Genomic DNA, 25,715 nt, shown 5'->3' with positions numbered 1-25,715 from the left:
GTGCCTCGCCAAAAAGGTAAAAACTTGGCAATTTTTCAGTAGTGAAATCTATGCTCTGAATTTCTCCACTGAAAGCTGATAAAGTAAAATAAGTTCTAGAAAGCCTGTGCTAATCAACACAGAGGATTACCCAGGAATTTACTGGCATCAGAGATAATGCCTTACAATTACAGTATAAGATGACTTCCCACTAGGAGATCAAGCAGCATTAAGGGAAACATGATCCAGCATTGGTTTTTAAACACAGGAAGGGCATTCATGTGGAATGGGGAGCAAACAGATTCTGTGAAGCTCCAAAGGGCGGACCAGGGAACAAATAGGAGAAAATACAAGCCAAAAAAAAAAAAAGTGTCAAATCCCTCCTTTAATAATGTTCTAAGAATCAGATTATGTCGGACTTCCCTTGCAGTCCAGTGGTTAAGACTCCGCGCTTCCAATGCAGGGGGGCACGGGTTCGATCCCCGGTCAGGGAACTAAGATCCTACATGTTGCGTGGTGCAGCCAAAAAATAAATAAAAGAATCAGATGATTAAGGAGATGGTGGAAAGAGTAACACAAGATGTTTCTTTATCATTAAACTCATCAAATTAATGAAAGAAACATCAGCACTAGGATTAATACGAGCAGGCTGGTGAAGATTAGCAAAGTTCTTTGAAGCAACAGCATCTCTGCATAAAAAAGACGAGTATACAGATAGAAAGAGCACTAATGAGAGAGACCCCATTCCTAGGCATGGCCAGAAGCATTACAAATATGCAAAAAGACTTACAATGTGACAGAGAATATCTTTAAATACAATAATAAAACTGTACTGGGAGAGATAATGGGAGATACGAATAATTGGGGAGGGAAACCTTGTATAACCTGGAAAGACAATAGGTATTAAAGATAACAATATATTAGGTTAACAAAGAAACAAAACGAATTAAAACTCAACAGAATGCTTTAAAGTACTTAACAAAATCCATCTGCAAAAAATAAACAGGTAAAAATATGCAAGGATATTTGGGGAATGAGAAGAAAAGACAATGGTAGATTCTCATACTCATTATAAAGCAAAAATCACCTAAAATATATAAACTAAAATTGTAACAGGGAAGAACCAAATCCGACTACATGTTGGATCTGTTTCTTTTACTTTAACTTGCTTTCCGCTGCTTTTGTTCACTAAAAGGATACTGTCTGTACATAATGGCCTGCCTGGGGAACCCTGCCCCTCTGCTTGAATGTTAAACCAAAGTGCCTTTGTTCAGGGAAATATCCGGACCCTGTTCACCTGTGGATGGCTACAAGAAAGAGGAAATTAACACATCCCCTCCAGGAACCTGGCCATTCCAGGAGATATTTGCAAAACTTATGGCCTTTTTACTTTACCTCATCTCCTCCCCATCTCTGTGCTATAAAAGTAACTGTCATCCAAACCCCGATAAGATGGCTATTTTGAGACTTTAGTTGGCCATTTCTCAGTCTGCCGGCTTTCCGAATAAAGTCGTATTCCTTGCTTTAGCACCTTGTCTCCGATTTATTGGCCTGTCTTGCCGTGAACGAGCAGAGTGAGCTTGGACTCGGTAACAAATTGACTTTTTATTAGGACTTACTCTGTAACAAACTAGGAGTAACAAAACAAAGGGATGGGAATTACTTTTTAAGAAATGCCATTATGATAACTATATATTCCTAACTAGAAGGAAAATCTACTTGAATGTTCAAAAGACAAACAAAAACCAAATGGGAATAGTTATAAAAAAGAAAGAGAAGGAGGGAAAATACAGTATTAGTTTCAAACGCAGGGACAAAAATAATTTGGGTCAGTTAAGGAATTAGATATTATCAAAGACTAATGCAGCAGGAAAGTAGCTGAACATCTACTGACATTATAAAATATTATGAGGAGCCTCACAAAGACCACTGCAGCCTAGAAGGACTAATGCATCCTAGAATAGGGGCTAGAAGAAACCAGAGGCATGTCATGATGAGACCGAAAGCAAAACGAGGAAGGATTGCCAAGATGTGCCTCTTTACGGGGACTTTCTTTTAACAACCCTTATAGAACTAATTTATAACTTCCATTTCCAGGCTAAATGAAGCATATGTATATATAACAACAACAACAAAACTTTTTTTATTAACACATAGCTAAGCTCCTATGCAGAAGCAATGCAAAATCTGTCTAGAAGGACAGTCCTCAACACAGAGCACATAGAACTCCACCAGAAAAACAATCCCCACTGAAGATGAACCACCCTAAAAACAAAAGTAATACAAGCTAGGGAGCAGACCAGTACAAAGGAGAGGTGGCAGACGTAACAAATTGGAGCAAGAAAAAGAAGTAAAAGTACACCTAAGAGACACTACAAAATAAGTATGTTTGAAGTGGTGAAACACATTAGGTGAAGAGAGGAGACAAAAATCATAATAAAGTAACAGTACAGTAAGATTATTTGTTTATTTATTTATGGCTGTGTTGGGTCTTCCTTGCTGCACGTGGGCTTTTCTCTAGTTGCGGCGAGCAGGGGCTACTCTTTGTTGCGGTGTGCTTCTCATTGCAGTGGCTGCTCTTGGTGCAGAGCACGGGCTCTAGGCGTGCAGGCTTCAGTAGTTGTGGCTTGCAAGCTCTAGAGTGCAGGCTCAGCAGTTGTGGCTCACTGGCTTAGCTGCTCTGCGGCATGTGGTATCTTCCCGGACCAGGGCTCGAACCCGTGTCTCCTGCATTGGCAGGCGATCCCTAACCACTGCACCACCAGGTAAGCCCTAGTAAGATTTTTTTTATGGGCATAGTTTAAAAGATCCAAATCAGAAGTTGTGTAGTTAGAAATAAAGCCACTGGATCTTAAAATTCAATGAACTTGAAAAAAAAATTCAATGAACTGAAATGAAAGCTATATTGTATGAGGAAGTAACCCAAAATGCAATTCAAAGAAATAAAATATTGAAAATACAAAGGCAAGAGTAAGAGTCCTGAAATAAAAACTAGTCCAATATACATCTTCTGACGACTCCAAAAGGAAAGAATAAAAAGAACTGGGAAGAGACAAAATGTAAAGAGATAATGGCCAAGAAGTTTCCAGAACCAATGAAAGACAAAAATCTTCATATCCAGGAAGTACAAGAAGTACTGAGCAGGTTAAAATAATTCTATTCCTATTCTCACTGAAATGAAACTGCAGAATTCCAGACAAAGATTACATCTTACAAAGAACCAGAGACGAGACAGATTATCTTAACAGGGGCAAGAATTAGACTGACAACAGGATTTATCAGCAAAAAGTAGATGCCAGAAGAGAATAGAAATAGCATCTTCAAAAGTCCTGAAGGACAAAAACTGCCAACCTAGAACTTTATACTCACTAAACTGTCATTCAAGAGTAACAATAAAATAAGGGTTTCTGTTTTTTTTTACATAAACACAGAGTCCTCACTAAAAGAGCTATGAAAGGAAAACTGCACAGATGGACAGAAGAAGCATCAATAAGGTAGAAATTGACTAACAGTGTTGGAAATAATAATAAAAATGTTATCCAAAAAAAAATGCTAAACAATAGTGAAGTGAAAGATGAGGGGCAGATTAAAGTATACTAAGATCTTATGTAGTTCTGGAGAAGAATGGAAACATTAACTTCAGGTTTTTTTTTAAAGAAAATATGCATTTTTAAAATAAAATGTCCCTGTTCTATAGAAGCTCATAGGATACAGTAATGGGATAAGGGACATTGTGGAGGCACAGCCACAAGCTAGACTATCATCAAAGCAAGAGGAACTGAGGACTCGAGGGAAGACTTCAGAAACGTTACATGTAAGGTCTATTCCTGAGGGATGAGTGGTTGCTTCTCGAAGAAAGAAAGGCATTCTAGGCCTTTCTCTCTGTAGTCAGTCAGAAAGCATGGGATCGTGCAAGGAATGGCATATTTTGAGTGGTTCCATATGGCTGGAATGTAGAATATGTGCGGGAAATGATGAGATAAGAGGATGAAAATGTAAACCAAGAAGAAATAGTAAATACTGTCCAGGTCACACTAAGAGGTCGGCACTTCATTTAGTAGCCAGTGGGGAGACATTGAAGATTAAAAAAATTTTTTTTGTTATTGTGGTAAAATATATATAACATAAAATCTGCCACTTTAACCATGTTTAAGTGTATAATTCAGTGGCATTCAGTACATTCATTCTTGCACAACCATCACCACCACTGTTTATCTCCGGAACTTTTCATCATTCCAAACTGAAACTCTGTACCCACTGAACCATAACATTACCTGCTCTGGCAGTCCCTGGTAATCACTATTCTACTTTCTATCTTTATGAGTTTGACTATTCTAGATGCTTCATATAAGTGGAGTCATACAATACTGTCCTTTTCTATTTGGCTTATGTCACTTAGCATAACATCTTCAAGATTCATTCATGTTGTAGCATGTGTTACAATGTCCTTCCTTTTCCAGATTGAATGATATTCCATTGTATGTAAGGACCACATTTTGTTTATCCATTCATCCACTGATGGACATGACATTGAAGACTTTGAAGCAGAGGTGTGACATGTTCATATATCTGCTTTAGAGAGTAACCCCAGGAGGGGACTGAAGGATGGAACTTGTGAACCAAGAGAGGTTCTCGTTTCAAGAAAGTGAGAATGGTCAACTGGGTGGAAGAGGTCTAGTAAAATGAGGTCAGAAAAAGTTTCTCCTGATTTGGGGAGGAGCAGTTGCTGCATAGGAGTAGTTAGGAAAGCCTGATATAAACGAGGGAAGACTAGTTAGCTGCTAGTAGCATACTCCTAAACACATGTGTGTCTGGAAAGAAGCTTTTCCCACACAGCAATAAAGTGTTGAGCATTTGGCACCTAGAATTTGAATGTCTTGAAGCTTTAAGACAAGGAGGCTGAAGATACTAAATTAATAAAAGATTTCAACCTCCTGATAAGTACACATATACTGAGAGAGATGGTAAAGCCAATAATTTTATTGAAGATAAGTCATCTTAAGAGATCCTTTTAAAAAAATTCTGAAGACAGGCAACTGTGTTATATTGACAAGAAGACATCCTACACTTCATTTTAATGAGGAGGATAGAAAAAAAAAAAGGTAAGATATGCTGATACTCACAATGTTAGAATAACAGGATTGTTATCCTAGAGAAGAGCAAGCCCTACTTCCCCACCACCACATGAAAAAACATTCTACACACTGTAACATTTAAAATTTGCAGGTGGCGGGACTTCCCTGGTGGCGCAGTGGTTAAGAATCTGCCTGCCAATGCAGGGCACACAGGCTCGAGCCCTGGTCCAGGAAGATCCCACATGCCATGGAGCAACTAAGCTGGTGCACCACAACTACTGAGCCTGCGCTCTAGAGCCCGCAAGTCACAACTACTGAAGCCCGTGTGCCTAGAGCCCATGCTCCACAACAAGAGAAGCCACCGCAATGAGAAGCCCACGCACCACAACAAAGAGTAGCCCCCGCTCGCTGCAACTAGAGAAAGCCTGCACACAGCAATGAAGACCCAACGCAGCCAAAAATAAATAAATAAATTTATTTTTAAAAAAAGTGTAGTAAAATTTGTAGGTGGCAACACTGGGGTTAATCTGCCCTCGACACTTAATAATTCTGGTGCTTTACATTACAGCATGCAATAAAACCAACTTTGAAAATTCATTTTGAGGTCGGAGTTATCCTGTTACCCTAGCTACATTGCTTAAACAGATGTTCACTAGAATCCCTTGCTTATTTGAACTTAAGGAAAAGAATGCACAACAGGTTGGACATAGTAACACTTTCCAACAGGTAACATATTCTACCAAGGTTATTTGGAAGGGATTCGAGTTAAAACTCCAATACCATAGCTTTATCTACCTGTGCCTCATTTAAGAAGACTTACTTTGAAATTCAAACACCTCTAGTTAAAAGACTCTGTCAAATGATGCAAAAATAGATGTTATTTTGGTCCAACCATATTTACTGCTTAATAGAAATAAATAAGAAAGTTTCTCACTATGGAATTCACATAAATAGTATCTAAAAATACAGATTCTGAAAAACAAATAAAACAATAACCCAGCAATTATTCCAGGCCTACTAAAGCAAAGCTCCTTCCTTAGGGTATCAAATATAATTACCTGGAATTGACGTGTCTCTAAGATTGTAATTATTATATTTATTATTGTTGTTGCAAAGATGCTGCAAGGAAAAATGTATGCATTTTATGATGATTTGACATTACAAACCAGAACAAGTTTTGATCACATCAAAATAATTGTATTTTTAGTGAGAAATTACTTTGAAGACATAGAAAATATTTCCTGAAAAGAAAACTTACGTCAAGAATAACAATAATGGGACTTCTCTGGTGGCGCAGTGGTTAAGAATCCGCCTGCCAATTCAAAGGACACAGGTTCCATCCCTGTTCCGGGAAGATCCCACATGCTGTGGAGCAACTAAGCCCGTGCACCACAACTACTGAGCCTGCGCTCTAGAGCCCACGAGACACAACTACTGAGCCCGTGTGCCACAACTACTGAAGTGCACACGCCTAGAGCCCGTGCTCCTCAATAAGAGAAGCCACTGCAATGAGAAGCCTGCCCATGGGAACGAAGAGTAGCCCCTGCAGCAATGAAGACCAAATGCAGCCAATAAATAAATAAATTTATTTTAAAAAATGAATAACAATAACAACTAACTTTTATTGAAGTTAGTTGCATACCAGGCAATGAGCAAAGAGCTCTTATACATATTGCTTCATTTAGTTCTTATAGGAATTTCATTAAGTTGGTCCTATTATTATCCCTATTTTACAGATGAAAAAACTGAGGCTAAGAGGAATTAAGGAATTTGCCAAATGTGACACAGCCATTAAGTGGCAGAGCCATGACCAAACCAGGCCATCTGACCTGGCAATCTATTAATACATCACGGCCCCAGAAACAGTCATGCCTGGTCCTACAGATTTATTTAAAGAGAATGCTGCTTATCTGTCTGGCTAGAAAAAAATTAAGTCAAGAAAATTTAACAGCAAATCCATTCTTGTACATTAATAAATTACTGAAGCTCTCTTTTGACTATTTTTAATACATAAAGAGTTTGGCTGAATTATTTTTGTTATTCTGAAAGGAAATTAATTCCCTGACTTGGCATTTTATATGGCAAAGGTGTGATGAATCTTTCTATCACCTGTGGCTCTAAGAAGTCTTGATATATAATTATATTTTTCTTTTTCAAATTACAGAGGAATTCAGGTTTCTGTATGACGCCTAAGTCTACAGCTGAACTGATATTTCCAGATTTAATCATCTGTACGAAAAATTATGTAAAATGATAAGCATAAAAATAAAATTTTACATTTGGCCTAATCTCGGGAGTCGCAATGATTTTGTTCTTCTTATAATAAACAATTTGAAACATATTGGGCATTGAAACATGCATTTCAGGAATAAAGAAATACACACTAACAAAAATTCTTGTTCTTTTTGGGGGGGGTTTGTCTAAAATTTACTTTTTTCTATTATTATCATCAAAAATATCATTCACTTTTCTATTTAAGCGCTGGAAAAAACACTAACATTTAACCCACAAACAAAAATATTTAGATGAGAAATCTAACGATAAAAATGGATATGAGTGGGTATATCATATTCTTTTCTCTCTCCATATACTTAAGAGAATGAATGATCGAAAAGAATGATGACTTTCATAATCTTAGGTTATGCTCTTGATTAATAATATCGTGATTCATATCTATTCTGTGGAGGGAAGTTCAAAGGGAAAGAGAAAAAAAAGCCATTCAGAAGGTTTCAAGCTTTAGATTATGGTAGATACAGAGACAAAATGAATTTAGTAAATAATAGCAAAGGATCACATATATATTACCAAAAGAAGTTTAAAGAAAACCGATTCTACAGGTCTAAGAAATTCAATTCATGAGATTGGGGAAAAGATGCGAAATTTCCTCGACTCCACCCTACTAAGAAACAATCGGTGCAGCAATCAAGAAAAGCCCTTTCCTAGATGTTCAGAAGAACCTTAAGAAAGTCACCCTCCTAACTCAGGGCCTCTTGATTTTATTTTTCTTTGGCATAACCTGCCTACTTGCTGCCCTCCACTTCCCATCAATCGCCAGACGGGGTTGCGAAGTGGGATACTGCATCGAGGCGCTGCCTGGCCGCACTAAAGCTAGCCCTATTCGGTGCAGCTGGCTAGGAGCATCACCTGCCGTGCCACCTGCTCCTCTTCTTCTTCGTCCTCCCGGCCTACACACACAAAGACACACACACACACACTTTTACACACTGGCACGCGCATATGTTGTCAGGGAGGAGGTACCGCCCCATCCAAGCCAAACCCTCGCTTTCTCTTCCCCAGGATATAGCCCCCGAGGACAGACTCTTGCCCAAACCGGAGACAGGATGAGGCTACTGCTGCGCTCTTACCTCCAGTAGTGACAGAGATCCTGGCCACCGCTCCTCTGCGCCAGGCCAGCCAGGCCCGCCGGGGTCAGCCCCGGTCTAGTCAGGATGCAACCAGGAGGACACCCCCGCCCGCCCCCCGCATCAGCTTCTGCTAGAGCTGGGAAAGCGCGCACCCGTGATTCAGCGCCTTTCCGCTGCGCCGTTACCACGGCGACGCGCGCGCACGCGCACACGCGCCCCCCCCAGGGATGGGCGGGCAGCAGTCCTTCTTGCCTAGCTCCCGACTCCCAGCTTGGGCTCTAAAGATGGGTACCCAGGCGACGGACTCCCACCCCGCAGGCGACCAAGCAGAAGGCTTTCGGGCAGCAGGGCGGCCTGCATGCCCCACCCCCTTTCCTTCACCAACACTTTGACGGACACCGTGGTCCTAAACGGCTTGGGGGATGAGTGCCTCTTCCAAATGCCGCGGGCCAGGGTGGCTCTAGGGAGGCGCGAGCACACTACTTCGGTCAAAAACCCTTTGCAAATATCTCCCCCGAAGCAAATTCACCCCACACGCACAAGTCCCACTCCTCCAGCGGTAGCCTCTTTAGGCCCTACTATGTTTTGAGCACGTGTTGCTTTCTGAATGAGGATGGAAGCAGGTGTTAGGAGGGGCCCAGATCAACCCCACGCTTTATAGGTTAACCAGGTGCCCAAAGTATTTAGATTACATTTGCATCTATGGGAAGGTGATCATCTGAACAATAGAAAACTCATGTGGAAGACTCTTCCTTGTATTTATACTGTTTTCTTGTAAGAAAGATCCATGCATCTAGGTATGGTAACATAGGGCTCAAAAGGAAGCCAGGGCATTCCTTGCACATCCCCATGACTACAGTACAGTGCTTAGACCTGATGAACAAGCCCCTACTAAGCTACTCCCTGGCTATGGCTGGGCCTTGGATGCGTTACTTGCTAAACCTGTTTTGTCAGTTATAAAATAGAGATGGTAATAGCATTCCTTTAGGATGATTGTGGGGATTAAAAGAAAATGCACGTTTAAAGAATAAAAACTGGGCTTCCCTGGTGGCGCAGTGGTTGAGGCCACTGGCAGTGGGAGAGGCCACAACAGTGAGAGGCCCGCGTACCGCAAAAAAAAAAAAAAGAATAAAAACTGCTTGGGACTGAAAGAGTCAAAATCAGTTTGGACTAAAAAGAAAAAGGCAACCCTGCCAATTATCGGGCTAGGAGGACAGGCACAGATTAAGCCAGAAGCAAAATTAACAGGAAATATTTCCCCCAAAGTCGTGCAGCAGCTGTAAAATGACATAACAACCCCCTCTTTGAATGACTACTGCTTTCCTACCACAGACGCCCCCTTTGCTTTGCTATTTTCATCCGTAACTTGTGATACCCCACTGCTGAATTCTCCTTGCCTCATGACAGCACCCAGTCCATAGTTAGTCCCTGCTTCTCCTAACCTGCCTCTGAAAGAGTAAGCAACAGTACCAATCTGATTCCAAGACCCTCCTTCAAAGGGAACCCAAACCTTACGAGACACTTCCATCCTTTCTCTTCTCACCAGTGGCATTCCACTGTACCCCCAGAGTGACCTTTCTCACCACATCAATAAATCTGATGTACTCAGACAACAAGCCCGTTCCCAGGAGTCTTTAAATAAAAATTAAGTCATTAATACATGGGCTTAAAGTCTTTACATATATACATATATATAAGCTTAGCCTAGACTTCTAAACTCAGAGCCATTACAATGAATACCTATTTTGATACATATAATATCTATTTTGGTACTGACTTATGAAAATGTTAGTCTGCCTCCCTAGGACACAAATGTGAGGGCACTGTCTCATTTCATTTCAGCATTTATTGAGCTCCTGCTACATGCCACACACTATGGTAAATACTAAGGATAAAATGATGTATTTTTAGTACAGCTTTTCTGACTTCGTCTGCTTTTTATATGTTGTTGGTTGGGACATGTTTTCTTACTAAACTGCACAAGAAAAGACAAGGAACAAAAAAAAAAAGAAAAGACAAGGAACTATCTTTTTTTGAAGGTGGGAGAAACAGGCCTAGCAAGATTCAAGTACATTCCGTATCAGTGGCAAAGAGGGTGCTTAGCATATTGATATATAACATTCTGAGTTGGAATTTCACCAAGGGGGGTAAGGTACACAAAGCTACTATACTGAGAAAACTTGAGATTCAAAGTAAAAAGTTCACGATACTGCATATTAGTAGTTTCTTAATTCTTGCATTATTTGAGAACTATTGCCCGTCGAAAGCAGACCAAAAGTAGTTTTGTTCCTATTCACTTATAACTTGTTTCTTAGATTTTGTCACTATAAGGAGTAAATGGGAAGGTATTTCACTTGGATGCTGAGTCATAAAATGATACTCCTTCCACTTTTAAAACAATTTGATAATTATTTAATCTAATACACACTACTACATATTTTAAGTTTTATATTTAGCCTTTCACATCATCTAGATTTTTTCTTTTTTGTAATTTGAAGTGTGGTAGAGTTCTAACTTATTATGCTTCCAGTGAATAAGCAATTTATGCCAAAAATATCCTTTTCCCATAAAAATGAACTATTGCTTCCATAACACATGCTAAAATATTAGCATTAATACTCATTTTAGGGCTTCCCTGGTGGCGCAGTGATTGAGAGTCTGCCTGCTAATGCAGGGGACGTGGGTTCGTGCCCCGGTCCGGGTGGATCCCACATGCCGCGGAGCGGCTGGGCCCGTGAGCCATGGCCGCTGAGCCTGTGCGTCTGGAGAGACCACAGCAGTAAGAGGCCCGCGTACTGCAAAAAAAAAAAAAAAAAAAAAATACTCATTTTAAATGATTAAAATTATGATTAACATATAAAACTTTTCCAATATGACAAAGCATATGTTATATATAAATTCAGCTTGTCTTTTTTTTTTTTTGCGGTACGCGGGGCTCTCACTGTTGTGGCCTCTCCCGTTGCGGAGCACAGGCTCCGGACACGCAGGCTCAACGGCCATGGCTCACTGGCCTAGCCGCTCCGCGGCACGTGGGATCTTCCCGGACCGGGGCACGAACCCACGTCCCCTGCATCGGCAGGCGGACTCCCAACCACTGCGCCACTAGGGAAGCCCCAGCTTATCTTTTTTTAGGTGTTTTAGTTGTTAATTTTGACACCTCTGATGAAAATAAGTTTCTGCCACTTCTCATTCTAATTATTACCGCCAGCTTTCATTTTTATATACTGAGGAAGTCAATATATTCTTGGCAATACTTGGCAGAGTGAGAAGCAACGTGGAAAGCTGTTTTCTTCCACACAAAGGTGAAACAGTAGCAGTGGAGCCAGAAACAGGAAGCAGGTAAAAACTTCAATCTCAACATGAGCACAAAAACATAGTGAAACAAACAGAATACTTTATTTAAAGTACATTCTCTTGTGGGGGAAAAAAAATGTTTCCTTAAAGCGCATGTAGAAGTGCTCCTCATTCATGTCTTGAAAAAAATTCAGTTTTACAAGTAGCAAAACTAAAAGGCTAATTCTTTTTACACATTTTTCTCTTAGAAAAAAAGTCCAATGCCTCTATAAAACTGACTTTAATCATTATCAAGCCTAACTTTGCCTCTGTTGGTGACATAACTACAAACATGAATTTTTAAAAATTAAGGGATTTTAAATCATGAGTTCATTTCTAGCTTACCAATTAGGCACTGTTAGCTGACAAAAAGTCTGAGGTAGGACAGCTGCAATCTATTTAAATGCAGATCTAGCCAGCAGCTGTGAGCACTATTACAAGATAGCCTTTGTGACCTTTCATTAAGAGGCCTCATGTTCCGAACACAGGTATGCTTTCGTTTAAATAAACACTAAGATTTAGTTCTGAAATCTGAGGACACACTCCACAAAATAAAATCACAGTCGTTTTTTCTTTTGTTACAACGATCCAGTATATTAATTCCTCCATATTAAACTACCTTTCCAGACAGGTAGCAATTATATTTGCAAAAACACAGAAAAAAATTGCTCAGAACATTTAAAACTCGTATTTGAAAAGCAGTTCACAATATTACATCTAAGGTACACAGAAGACCCCAGTGATCACTAGGAAATCTACCACAGTCCAGTTTTTCCAACCCAAGGAGGTCCAAACTTCGGGGAATAATGTGGCCGCCTTCTGCGGCTGCTCTAAAAAATACTCGATCAAAACGAAGCTTATAAGTAGCAGCTATTCCAAGATTAGAGTTCATCTGTGTATCCCATGTATACTGGCAATGCTTAGGTTTGCCCAAAAACTCCCAGACATCCAAAATGTTGTTGGGTAAACCACCACATTTGGAAACCTAAAAAGAAAAAGAAAGAAAACTCTTTTCAGTCTTTTTTCCCTTATATTAAAAAGGTCTTTACCGTTACCACATCTAAGTGCAACTTTTCAAATCAGAATGCCACAGATTATTTATTAATGCACAAATGCAAAACTAGATACAACTAGATATATTATAAAATTATTTTACTGCATGATAATAAGTAGGTAATATAAAAATATCAAGAGAGACAGAGAAGTCTGAAATTTGCCCCTTCTCTCTTCTGCCACAAGTAGCTTCCTAACTTTGGGAGTCAGATAAAACTCAGAAGACTGAAAATCCATGGTCTCAGTTATTGCTATTAGTAGTTTTAAAAAAATGAACATTAAGTGTAAAGAAGGCAAAACTGTTACTCTAATCTATAAATTGAGTATACCATTTATATGATCCAATAATGTCAAATGCCTTCAGTTTTATTTGAAATTTACTAACAACATTAACTTTTCCTCCCATTCACACTCTAGGATTAAAATATTTCTTTTAGCGTGGTAAAGTATACATAAAATTTACAACCTTATCATTACAGCTCAGTGGCATTAAGTACAGTCACATGATTGTGCAAGCATCACCACCATCCAGCTCCAGAACCTTTTCAATGTCCCAAACTGAAACTCTACCCATTAAACACGAACTCCCCATTCCACTCTCCCCCCAGCCCCTGGCAACCACCATTCTCCTTCTGGTCTGTATGAATTTGACTACTTTAGGAAACTCATATAAGAGAAATCATGAACATCTGTCCTTTTGTTACTGGCTTATTTCACTTAGCATAATGTCTTCAGGGTTCATTCACGTTATAGCATGTGTCAATATTGCCTTCCTTTTTAAGGCTGAATAATATTCTATTTCATGTATCAATATATGCATTTTGTTTATTCATCTGTCAATGGACACTTACACTTAGGTTGCTTCCATAGTTTAGCTACTGTGAATAATGCTACCAACACAAGTGTACAACTATCTCTTTGAGGCTCTGCTTTTGCTTGCTTGTATCCACCCAGAAGTGGACTTGCTGGATCATATGGAAAGTCTGTTTAATTTTTGGAGGAATCCTTACACCATGTTCCACAGCAGCTGCACCATTTTACATTCCCAGAAGCGGTGCACAAGGGTTCCAATTTCTCCACATCCTTGCCAACACTTGTTATTTTCTGTTGTTTTTTTATAATAGTCATACTAATAGATGTGAAGTGGTATCTCATCATGGTTTTGATGTGCATTTCTCTCACGACTAATGATGTTAAACATCTCTTCATGAACTTACTGGCCATTTGTATATCTTCTTTCGAGAAATGTCTAAATCTTTTGCCCATTTTTTTCTTTCTTAAATTGTATTTAGGGCTTCCCTGGTGGTGCAGTGGTTGAGAGTCCGCCTGCCGATGCAGGGGACACGGGTTCGTGCCCCGGTCCGGGAAGATCCCACATGCCGCGGAGCGGCTAGGCCCGTGAGCCACGGCCGCTGAGCCTGCGCGTCCGGAGCCTGCGCTCCGCAACGGGAGAGGCCACAACAGTGAGAGGCCCGCGTACCGCAAAAAAAAAAAAAAAAAAAAGAAAAAGAAAATAGCTTTAAATTGTATTTATTTATTTTTGGCTGTGTCGGGTCTTAGTTGTGGCACATGGGATCTTTCATTGCGGCGTGCTGGCTTCTCTCTAGTTGTGGTGCGTGGGCTCCAGAGCACGTGGGCTCCAAAGCTGTGGCACGTGGGCACTCTAGTTGTGGCGTACGGGCTCTCTAGCTGTGGTGTGTGGGCTCCACAGCATGTGGGCTCAGTAGTTGCGGCGTGTGGGCTTAGTTGCCCTGCTGCATGTGGGATCTTAGTTCCCCGACCAGGGATGGAACCTGTGTCCCCTGCACTGGAAGGCAGATTCTTAACCACTGGACCATGAGGGAAGTCCCCTGCCCAGTTTTTAATGAGGTTATTTTTTTCTGTGTGTTTTTTTTTTTTAATTGTAGGAGGTCTTTGTATATTCTGAGTATCTCATCAGATATATGATTTGCGAATATTTTCTACCATTCCACGGGTTGCCCTTTCACTCCACTGATAATACCCTTTGATGCACAACAGTTTTTAATTTTGATGAAGTCTACCTTATCTATTTTTTCTTTTGTTGTCTGTGCTTCTGGTGTCATATCCAAGAAATCACTGCCAAATCCAATGTCATGAAGGTAAAAAAGGTTGAAAACAGAAAATCCAGAAGGAAAAGAGTTAGGGACAACTATGCTGGTCAAATCTTTCTGTTCTTACCTTACAACTAAGAAACTGCAAATAAACGAACTTTTCTAAATTCTTCTAATCATTATTTTCTCTAAACCCCTCTTGTTAATCAATATATATTGTTTTGTGTTGTCTGTTTCATATACCATATATACGTTTTCACCCAATAATGTAACAGCCCCTTCTGCCTCTGCTTCCCCTGTGCTAGGCAAGTAGCACAGGCTAAATAATCATTTGCTGAATTGCACCTGCAAGGTCACTTATACATTATGAACACATCAAAGTCCTAGTTTTAATAGCTTTAGTCAAAAGAAACCTAAATTAGTTTCCACAGCAATAATCTGCCCATAAACACTGAAATGACTTCATCACTCACTTCGTGATCCCTTAAATTTGTATCTCCTGCAAATATAACTGTAGCTGACTCTGGAGCCTCTTGCATTTTCTTTAAAACCACTTTCAACTGATTCATTCGTTCCTCAGCATGCCCCCTGGTGCTCTCCAAATGAGAAGTCATAAGGCAAAGTTCATTTCCTGACACACTCACCTGCAACAAGATAAATAATTAGAGTTGTTAAAATGATCCACTAACAATTAACACTGAACTTTTTTAACAGAATCAGTAATTATTCAACTGATTGGTATATATCAATATTTACTAGACTGAAACTATATAACCAGCACTGTGCTTATCCTTAAAGGTCAAAGAATACTGAGCAAGTACCCACTAATACTTCAAAACCTCCCTCGAATGTCAACTCCACTGGGAGCCCTTCCCCAGCATCCCAGGCATCGGTGGCTCCCTCCCCTATCCTCCTACAGCACGCTGTGTAGACTGTTTATAAAGTCCCCTAGATCGAACTGCAGCACAATTATCTCTCTCCTACAAAGCCCTGAGTCATTTGAAAGCAAAGATGGCTCTTTTATTTATTACTATGTTACTGAGAGCCTGGCACATAGGTAACTCAAAATAATGTCAGTTAAATGAATGAATGAGAATCACTTACCATTTGCAATTAAGATACCAACAACGTAAGATCTCTCATTATTTAAACTAATTGCCTGCAGAGTCCAGTTCAAATTCCTTCACATTGGGCATCCATGATCTCCTATAACCTGGATCCAACCACTTTACCAACCTGTCGTCACACTACCCCCTTTGTGCCCTCTACATCCAACTGAGTAGAAGGCTCGTTTATAGCTACACATGCCCTCTTTCATATATACATACCCTGCTATGTACAATTTGCAAATGTTTGCTCATGATGGTTCTGCCACCTGCACTGTTCTTTTTTTTGCGGTTCGCGGGCCTTTCACTGTTGTGGCCTCTCCCGTTGCAGAGCACAGGCTCTGGACGCGCAGGCTCAGCGGCCATGGCTCACAGGCCTAGCTGCTCCGAGGCATGTGGGATCTTCCCGGACTGGGGCATGAGCCCGTGTCCCCTGCATCAGCAGGCAGACTCTCAACCACTGCGCCACCAGGGAAGCCCTGCACTGTTCTTAATGTCTACATTTTACATATTTTTCAGGGCCCAATTCAAACACAACTTCCATCATGAAACTTTCACAGAACAATGCAGCTGAAAATCATCTTTCCTTTCTCTAAACTTCCATGGCACATCATTATACCTCTCCCATGGCATTTATGCCTTTCGTTTCTTTTAGGTACTATACATACAATCTCTCCCCTGCTAATCTATGAGCTCTATGAGACCAAGATCTATTTGACTCATTTTTGTAAGACTCACAGAGTACAACACGGTACCAAGCCCAGTGCATTTAATAAAAAAATATTAAAAAATTGAAAAAAAAACTACTTTAGGAAGCAACTGTGGAATGTTAGCAAACTCTTATACATTAAGAAAACATCTAATGAATCAAGGATTTTATTTTTACAATTTGTCTATATTTGAAATGTATGTAAAAATTTAATTTAAAAAGTTCTTTAAGACTATTTAAAAGAACCTGTAAGTGAGGAGTAAATATTTTTCTAAAGACAATGGTTTCTTAAAAAGGACCCCATCATGGAACTATGAAAAAAAGTTCATTCTTTTTTTTAAAAAACCAGTCAATTAAAAAAAATTACTTACATGCACACACAAAAGGTTTCTCATCATTTTTGTATTTGGAAAAGGAATAATCTCTTGGCTTTTAAATTTCAATCTCGATTTCTTCAACATTATAGCTGTGAAATATCCTTCTTCATGACCTTCAAATGCGTGCGGAAAAGAATTTAGGCTGAGAGATCAGGGGTATCTGCAGTTTATCCCAAGCTCCCCTACTGAAAATTTTGTAACAAGCAGATATAGATATTTAAATGGATATAAATCTTAAAAGTAAACTATTATTTCAAAATAGTTGAAGATGGTCAACCAAGTCCCTCTGTAACTGTAAGTATGGAAGAAATATAAAAGTGTAACTGGAAGTATGGAAGAAATACAAAAATAAAAATGCATTTACATAAGTGTCCAAAACAGTTAACAGTGCCAATACCAAACATAAAAATTTGAAAAATTTCTGAAAGGCAGAGTAGATGAGACTTAAACTGAGGCAACTTGACATGCAGTTACTTTTCACTCGGGAAGCACCAGAAAAATCACAGTAAGTGAATAAAAAATTTAGAAAGGTATAAACTTGCAAGAAGAAACAGAAATGGAGGGGCAATGAATGAAAGCTTCCAAGTTTTTCAGAGAACAAAGTAGGTGGAGCAGTGGTAACTGGTTTATCAGAACAGAGGGGAACCAGGAAAAGAGGAACAGGAAGAGAAAGGAGAAGAATGGGAAAGGGAGGGGCAGGGAGGAGGGCAGCAGACTAGAAGGATGGCACGTGGAGAGTCCAGCAGGTGGAAAGGAGGAGAGGGAGAGAAAGGGGAAGGAGGGAGAGGGAGGGAGGAAAGAAGAGAGAGACAGAAAAAAGAATTTTCCAGAACTGAAGGTCACAAACCTCCAGACTGAAAGGTCCTACCAAGTGTTTGGCATAATAAATGAAAAAAAGACCCCCAAAACACTGGAGTTAAAAAGAAGAGCCTCGGGATTCCCTGGTGGCGCAGTGGTTGGGAGTCCGCCTGCCAAGGCAGGGGGTGCGGGTTCGTGCCCTGGTCCGGGAAGATCCCACGTGTCGTGGAGCAGCTGGGCCTGTGAACTGTGGCTGTTGAGCCTGCGTGTCCGGAGCCTGTGCTCCGCGACGGGAGAGGCCGCAACAGTGAGAGGCCCACATACCGCAAAAAAAAAAAAAAAAAAAAAAAAAAAAAAAAAAAAAAAAAAAAAAAAAGAAGAGCCTCAAAGCTTCCAGAGCGGGAAGGGGGTGAAGAAAGATCAAGAATTAGAATGGCATCAGACTTCTAATCATCAATAATGGAAACTAGGAAGCACTGAAATCATGCCTTCAAAATTCTGTGGGAAAATGACTTTCTACCTAGAAATCTTTGTCCAGCCAAACTATCAAGGAACTATGAGAATAAAACATTGGCATTTCCAAATAGGCTGGGATTCAAAAACTTCACTCCCCATGTGCTACTTCTTAGAAAGTGACCAGAGAATGTGCTCCAATAAAATGAGGAAGTAAACCAAGGAAGAAAGCATGGGATTCAGAAAACAAGATAACCAAAACAGAAGACAGGCAAAAGGAATCCCCAGAGGATGCAGAAAATTTGTCCCACAGAGAGAGAGAAAGGCAGATAGAGAGAACCCTCTCTTCAGCAATTTTGGATTAAAAAGTAAATCAAAATTAAAATCATACACTAGGTAAAAGTGAAAGTCAAAGAAAACATGAGATTTAGCCAAAAGTCATGAAATGAAGCCAAAGTGGTATATTAAAATGCACTTAGTAAAAACAAAATAGATGAAAAATCAAAAACTAAAATATTCAGGGCAAAAAGGTAGAAAAAGAACAAAATAAATAAAAAGAAATTAATAAAGACTTTTTGAAAAAGCATAACCACAGTGCAATCACCACACTTAAACATTTTCTAACAATTTGATTTCACCAAAAAGCTACTTAGTGCCTCAAATTTTGGCAATTTATATTTTCCTGAAAAATCATCCATTTCAACCATTTTTCCACATATGTAATATTCTCCTATGATTTTTTTAGTATCCTGTGTCTGCCTTCTTTTTCTCAAACTTACTTTATTTGTGCTTTTTCCTGTCTATGTTCCAACTGTCTAACTTTGGTTTATCTCTCTCCTCGTTTTTCAAAGAAAAAGACAAGTTAAATAACAGGAAAACTGTTACCTGTAATAATCTCATAACTACTTGCTTTCTTCTTTAGGTAGGCAGAATATGGGGGAATAACTTCCTGTAGAAATACCACATCTGGGCTGTACCTAATTAAACACATCAATTTATGAAAAATATGAGGTATACCATTTCATTTGCAGCTACCTAGATTAGGAAAATGCCACAGCATAAAAGAAACACAAAATTATAGTCCTCTAGGACACCTAATATTCAATATTTATGCTGACCTTTGATAACTATAAAATGAGAAAGACCTGTGCTATTTAACAAATAATACTGTAAAGATAAAATTAAAAAAAAACATATACATGACAACCCTTCAAAGTTAGAAGAACAGGAATCATTGACACTAGAAACCAATAATATTAAGAGCCTACAATGGTCCTCACTCTTTTTTTTTTTTTTTTTTTGTGGTACGCGGGCCTCTCACTGTTGTGGCCTCTCCTGTTGCAGAGCACAGGCTCTGGACACGCAGGCTCAGCGGCCATGGCTCACGGGCCCAGCCGCTCACGGCATGTGGGATCTTCCCAGACCGGATCACGAATCCGTGTCCCCGGCATCGGCAGGCAGACTCTCAACCACTGCGCCACCAGGGAAGCCCCGGTCCTCACTCTTAACAGATGCTTTAAGTGTTATTTTCTTAAATCCTCTTGAAACAGTTATTATCCATGATGAAGAAAACTGAGCTCTGGAGAACTGAAGTGGCTTACAAATGGTTCCACAAGGTCACAGAGCTAGTGTGTGGCAGATACGGATCCTTTTGGTAATTTTCTTTTCATAGTAATAATTATACACACAGTTTAGTAAATAAAATAGTACTAGAAGGCTATGAACAAAAATTAGCGTTCCCTCTGTACCCCAAGCCACTATCCTGCTCCCAGAGGCAGTCACTCCCAATTCCTTCAGATGTTTCCTCTGACAGCTGGACTCTAAAGTCAGGACCGATTCCAAAGCCCATAACCTAGAACTGTTACCCTCCTTGTAGGCAGGTAAAACATGTTATCACGTTACCAATGACACAGATGTAATAATACTTACAAAGTTAAATAGGAACACACCCCTCGAGCCCTCTCTGGCAGATTGTTTAGGTCCAATCCATCAATATTCCAGGTAATAAAAGAGAACATGCTGCCATCTTCTTGCTGAACATTTTCAGATGTGCTGGTTTTAGAACTAGTGGAATCACTTGTTTCTTCCTTGGTTAGGTCAACACTGGCAAGATAAGAATGAAATACAACTTTGCAAATAATCTATAAACTGATTAATTTAAAAATTATTTTGTGACTCTCTGTAGCCCTCATTCTACAGGTAAATAAACTTTAAGAGTCCTAAAAGTACCTGCCTATAGAAGAGCAAGAGTCTGATGAGTGAGGAAAAATAGATTCTTACTGTGTTATCCAAATGTCTGCTCACTTAGAACCAACTCAATATCCCTCAATGACATAGGTCACTAAAATGATTTGATAAATTATGACCCCAAATCAGACTGAGTAATGTAAGATTTCCACATTTATCTGGATTCACTTTAAATCACATTCGAAATAAGATCTCATTGTGCCAGATAAATAATGGCTGCAATTCTTTGTTATTCCCCTCACTGAGAGGTGAAGTCCAACTAATACCCTTCCCCTTGAATCTGGACCTTAGTGACTTGCTTGACCAATAGAATATAGTGAGAAGGATTATTCTGGGATTTCTGAGGCTTGGCCATAAGAAGCCTTGTAGCTTGCACTCAAGCCTTTTGGAACACTCTGCCCAACAAGAACCCTGAGCTGCTACATGAGAAATTTGACTACTCTGAGACTATCATGCTGGAGAGACCATGTGTATGGGCTCCAGCCCACAGGTCTGCCTGACCCCACCTTTCCCACCAAGGCCCAGACATTTGAGTGGAGGGACAAACATTATTAAAAGGCGACTGCTAAGCATTTATAAAATATACATAAATTTAAGAACTAGGGTTTTGTATTTATAATTTTAATAAATGTAATGCCAATTTTTAACTTCTTTAAAAAATTTTTATTTTTTAATTAGAAAAAACTTTTTTGCCCACGCCACGCAGCTTTTGGGATCTTAGTTCCCCAACCAGGAAGTGAACCCGGGCCACAGCAGTGAAGGCGCCAAGTCCTAATCACTGGACTACCAGGGAACTCCTGAAAAATTTTTTTTACTGAGGTATAATTAACAGATAATGTTATACTAGTTTCAGGTACACAATATAATGATTAAATATTTGTATATACTGCAAAATGATCACCATGATAAGTCTAGTTAACTTTTAAACATTTTTTGAAATAATTTTAGACTCTTAGAAAACAGTAAAAAGAATTCTACTCACCACTCATCCAGATAAATGTTAACGTTTTACTTAATTAACATTTATTTGCTTTACTCTTTTTATTCTGAAACATTTGCATAAATACTTTTGAATGCATTTCCTAAAAATAAGGACATACATACATACCCTAGTACAATTATCAAAAATCAGAAAATTATCATTGATACAATGTTATTATATAATTTAAAGATCTATTCAAACTTTGCCAATTGTGCCAGTAATGGGATACAACATGGGAGCCAGAGATATGTCACTATGAATGGGTAGACAATTCCCCAACAACAGGCCAGGCAGACGGAGAAAGGAGCCTAATGAAACGATCTTATCACATTTAAAAGACAGTGCAGCTGAAAAGATCACAGGGAGAAAAGAGTATCTACTATGAACAGTTAACTGTAAAGGCTGCCCATACAGCTGGGAGATCCTAATCCAGGATCACATGTTGCATCGAGATGGCATGAATTTCTTTCAAGCTCCTTTGATCCAGAATAGTTCTTCCGTCTTTGTCTCTCCTGACCTTGATGTTTTTGAAGAATACAGGCCATTTATTTTGTAGAATGTCCTTCAGGTTGGGTTTGTCTGATGTTTTCTGAGGATGTGCATTTTTTGGCAGGAATCACACAGAAGTGATAGGGTGTCCTCCTCAGTGCATCAGGTCAGGAGGCCTGATCCAACAGTACTGGATTTGTCTCCAGTACTGGTCACGTTAACTTTGATCCCTTGGTTTCTCCACTGCACAGTTATGATTTCCCCCCATGTAATAAGTATTTTGCGGGTAAGTACTTTGAGACTATGTAAATGTCTTGTTTCTCATCAACTTTTACCTATTAGTTTTTGTTTTTTTTTTAATTTATTTTTTTGGCTGCGTTGGGTCTTCATTGCTGCGTGCGGGCTTTCTCTAGTTGCGGCAAGCAGGGGCTACTCTTTGTTGTGGCGCGTGGGCTTCTCACTGCAATGGCTTCTCTTGTTGTGGAGCACGGGCTCTAGGCGTGCAGGCTTCAGTACTTGCAGCACATGGACTCAGTAGTTGCAGCAAGCAGGCTCAGTAGTTGTGGTGCAGGGGATTAGGTGCTCGGTGGGATGTGGGATCTTCCCGGACCAGGGATCAAACCCGTGTCCCCTGCATTGGCACGCAGATTCTTAACCACTGCGCCACCAGGCAAGTCCCTTAGTTTTAGTGTCCATTGATGATTCCTGTCTGAGATAATTACTACCAAGATAGTTCCCAAATGGTAATTTTTTTTCTAACTCTCACATGCCTTCAACATTTGGTAGTTGGAATTCTACTGTGAGGGAAAGTGTTCCCTTCACTCCTGGACAAATGTATTTATATCAGTGTGGATTCTTATTCTATGCTATAGATAAAGCCTCACTCTCACTGGCATTTGATCTGAGTTCCAAGAGACAACAGACCACAGCCTCATCCATCACTTTGCTTGTTTTCTGCCAATTCATGATTCTGGGCTAGGGGACTCCTAATGGTCCTCTACCCCACCATTACTCAGCTCCACCCACTTTTTTTTTGAGGGACGATTTCAGGGACTCCATCTCCTTTGTTCCAATTTCTTTACTGACTACAATTTAGGATACAACTAACAGACACCAACACAGGCTAGTCTGAGTAAAACAAAAGGATTCACAAGGAAACAATTATGTCCCAGAGCCAAGTACAGGAATACAGCTATGCCTATGGAAGTTCTATCAAGGCACTCTCTCAATCCTACTCAGCGTCCCTTGGTTTCACTCTCTCTGCAGACTAGCATTCTCAGCTTCCCCATGCACAAAAGAGTATGGGTATGGGTCCCCCACAGGTACTGAGTTAACATGTACAGTCCCAGCTTGACAGGAAGATTCACTAAACACTCTTGGTCCTAATCCCAGGAGAGAGGATCTGACTGGCCAGCATGGGCTAGGTGAACACCTACTAATCTAACTGGCTCTAGCTAATACAACATGAGAGCCAGAGATATGTCACTATGAATGGGTAGACAATTCCCCAACAACAGGCCAGGCAGACGGAGAAAGGAGCCTAATGAAACGATCTTATCACATTTAAAAGACAGTGCAGCTGAAAAGATCACAGGGAGAAAAGAGTATCTACTATGAACAGTTAACTGTAAAGGCTGCCCATACAGCTGGGAGAACTTTATATATTCAATTCATATTTATTGAGAGCTTATTACATGCCAAATATTGTATGAGACTTTGGGAAATCAACAATGTATGAAACAGATACTGTCTTCACCAAATGTGTAGTCTATTACATGCCAAATATTATATGAGACTTTGGGAAATCAACAATGTATGAAACAGATACTGTCTTCACCAAATGTGTGTCTTCACCAATATGTGTACCTACACATATTATAGACTACATATTATAGCTATCGCTGTAATATTATAGCGATTATAATATGAATTAAGTTGTCATGCATGATGCTATATAGAATTACTTAAGAGGAGAACCTTACCCAGACTTGGGAAATCAGGGAAAGCTTCTTGAAGACAAGTCATGTCTGTAAGGCCAGCTGGCCCGAGGAAGAGGAAGCATCAGCCGGTTCCAGGAAGAAGAAGCATTGAGGCAGAGGGTTCTCACGGATTCTGAGAATCGAGACTCTCCCCCGACTTCCTGCCCCAAGGATGGGGGTGGTGGTGGTGGGGGAGGGGTGGGAGACTCAAACCCCTGAAAGTAAGCTAGTCAATACCTAGCCCAGCCGTAGCTTCACCAAATAAGGAATCACCCTGCATAGCAAACCACCCCTCCGTTACACCCCAGTAAAAATCTCCCACGCCTAGGACTGGGCGCGACTTCTCTGGCCCCTTTCTCTCGGACCAGTGAACCTCGCCCGGGAGGGCTCCCTAATAAAGCTCACTTGAAGCTTTCCTCTGTTTCGCGGTGCCGTTTGTTAAGATCCGACCTTACAATGTCTAAGCTGGACTTTTAAGATAAATGTTACTTAGCAAGGAAGGAGGAAGAAAAGGGTTCTAGGCAGAGATGATAAATATCTTTACAAAAGTTGAAAGGCAAGAAAAAATGGCCCACTGGAGAAAGGTAAAGTTTGGTATGCCTGAAAGTTTTGTAGGGTAGGAAAGAGAGTGTGAAATGAAACGAACCCAGAAATATGGTCAAACCGTGGAGGGACCTGTAAGGCACCTGGACTTTAAGAGCAGAAGTGCATGAATTGGGGAGGGAGCACTGGAATAACAGAGGCGGATGTGCAGCTTATAAAAACTATTATCCTGGCCGGGCGGCAAAGAGTAAATAAACAACAACAATATAAGAAGCAAGAAGACTTCCAAGTTACCATTCCTCAGTAGAGGATTTTGCCTCATTCATTTGTTTTGAAACTCTTGCTTACATATTTCCTAAACTTGGAGTCAAAAAATTACATTTCAGATATTCCCCCACTCCCCACCCCCCGACTCCAAAGTACCTTCTAAGTGACAGCCTGGACTTCGGGAGAGAAGCGTCAGCTCCGCTGCTGGGACGCGTCTCCATCCTACGCACCAACAAAAACCCTCAGCCTCCGGCTATTCAGAGGCGAGACTTGCCTCTACTCAAACCCGGCTGTCCAACTCGACTGCAGGTCCCAGGACGCCCAACGCAACCCAGTACAAACTGCCCCCGCCCAGAGTCGTCCCCGCCCCTTCATCACTCACCAGGACTCGGGCTCAGAGGCGGTCTCAAGATGGCTTTTTAAAGCGCTCTCCTCCACTGCCGGTTCGAAGTACGAGTCCAGCGCTCTCTGCAAAACAAAGACACAGGGATGGGACGTGTGCGCTGCACGGACCAAAGTAAAGAGCGGGAAAGAGAGAAGCAGCGAAAGCGTACTTCCATCTCCCAGTCGTTCTCGGCCAGGTAGCACTGAGCCACGGCGGCGTCGCAACTCGCGACCGAGGCAAACTCCACACACAGAAGTCTCCGCTTCTTCACCTCGGGCTCTCCCTCCTCCCGCTCACCCTCCGGTGCACCGTCCCGACCGCTCTTCTGCTCCATGGTATCCCCGCCAGCTCACCTCCCTCTAACCCGGGCCGAGCGGGGAGACGCCTGGGCCTCTGCGCAGGCGCCCAGCGCCCCGGCGCTCGCCCATCAACCTCCTCGTGCGGAAACGTGCTCCGCTTTCGGCGGACGACAGCGCGCCTGCGCAGCAGGAAAGTGGGCCCGG

At 40.7% G+C, this 25,715-nt stretch overlaps 2 protein-coding genes across 4 annotated transcripts in view; both read right to left on the bottom strand.

The window, feature by feature from the left end:
* KIAA0319 (KIAA0319 ortholog) overlaps positions 1-8,514 on the bottom strand; it is a 73,443-nt gene extending 64,929 nt beyond the window's left edge. The window contains exon 1 of the mRNA XM_032650392.1: positions 8,420-8,514. The gene's annotated coding sequence lies outside the window, so the exon portion shown is untranslated. The remainder of the gene's footprint in view (positions 1-8,419) is intronic.
* Positions 8,515-11,791: 3,277 nt separating this feature from the next.
* On the bottom strand, positions 11,792-25,685 carry TDP2 (tyrosyl-DNA phosphodiesterase 2). Of its 3 annotated transcripts, none has more exons than XM_032647435.1 (8): positions 25,382-25,685; positions 25,210-25,295; positions 24,984-25,049; positions 20,250-20,423; positions 19,206-19,297; positions 17,064-17,182; positions 15,351-15,521; positions 11,792-12,737 (listed from the first exon to the last, which is right to left on the bottom strand). In XM_032647435.1, the coding sequence occupies exons 1-8, from the start codon at positions 25,544-25,546 to the stop codon at positions 12,456-12,458; spliced, it is 1,155 nt and encodes a 384-aa protein (XP_032503326.1). In that variant the 5' UTR covers positions 25,547-25,685; the 3' UTR covers positions 11,792-12,455. The 3 variants fall into 3 exon arrangements, with proteins under 3 accessions (XP_032503326.1, XP_032503328.1, XP_032503327.1); XM_032647437.1 differs by having other exon boundaries at positions 25,566-25,659; XM_032647436.1 differs by lacking the exon at positions 24,984-25,049.
* Positions 25,686-25,715: the final 30 nt, after the last annotated feature.

Source organism: Phocoena sinus, chromosome 11 (assembly GCF_008692025.1).
Source record: "Phocoena sinus isolate mPhoSin1 chromosome 11, mPhoSin1.pri, whole genome shotgun sequence".
NCBI lineage: Eukaryota > Metazoa > Chordata > Mammalia > Artiodactyla > Phocoenidae > Phocoena > Phocoena sinus.
The sequence above is the reverse complement of the archived record's forward strand: the minus strand, read 5'-3'. Positions and strand labels throughout refer to the sequence as shown.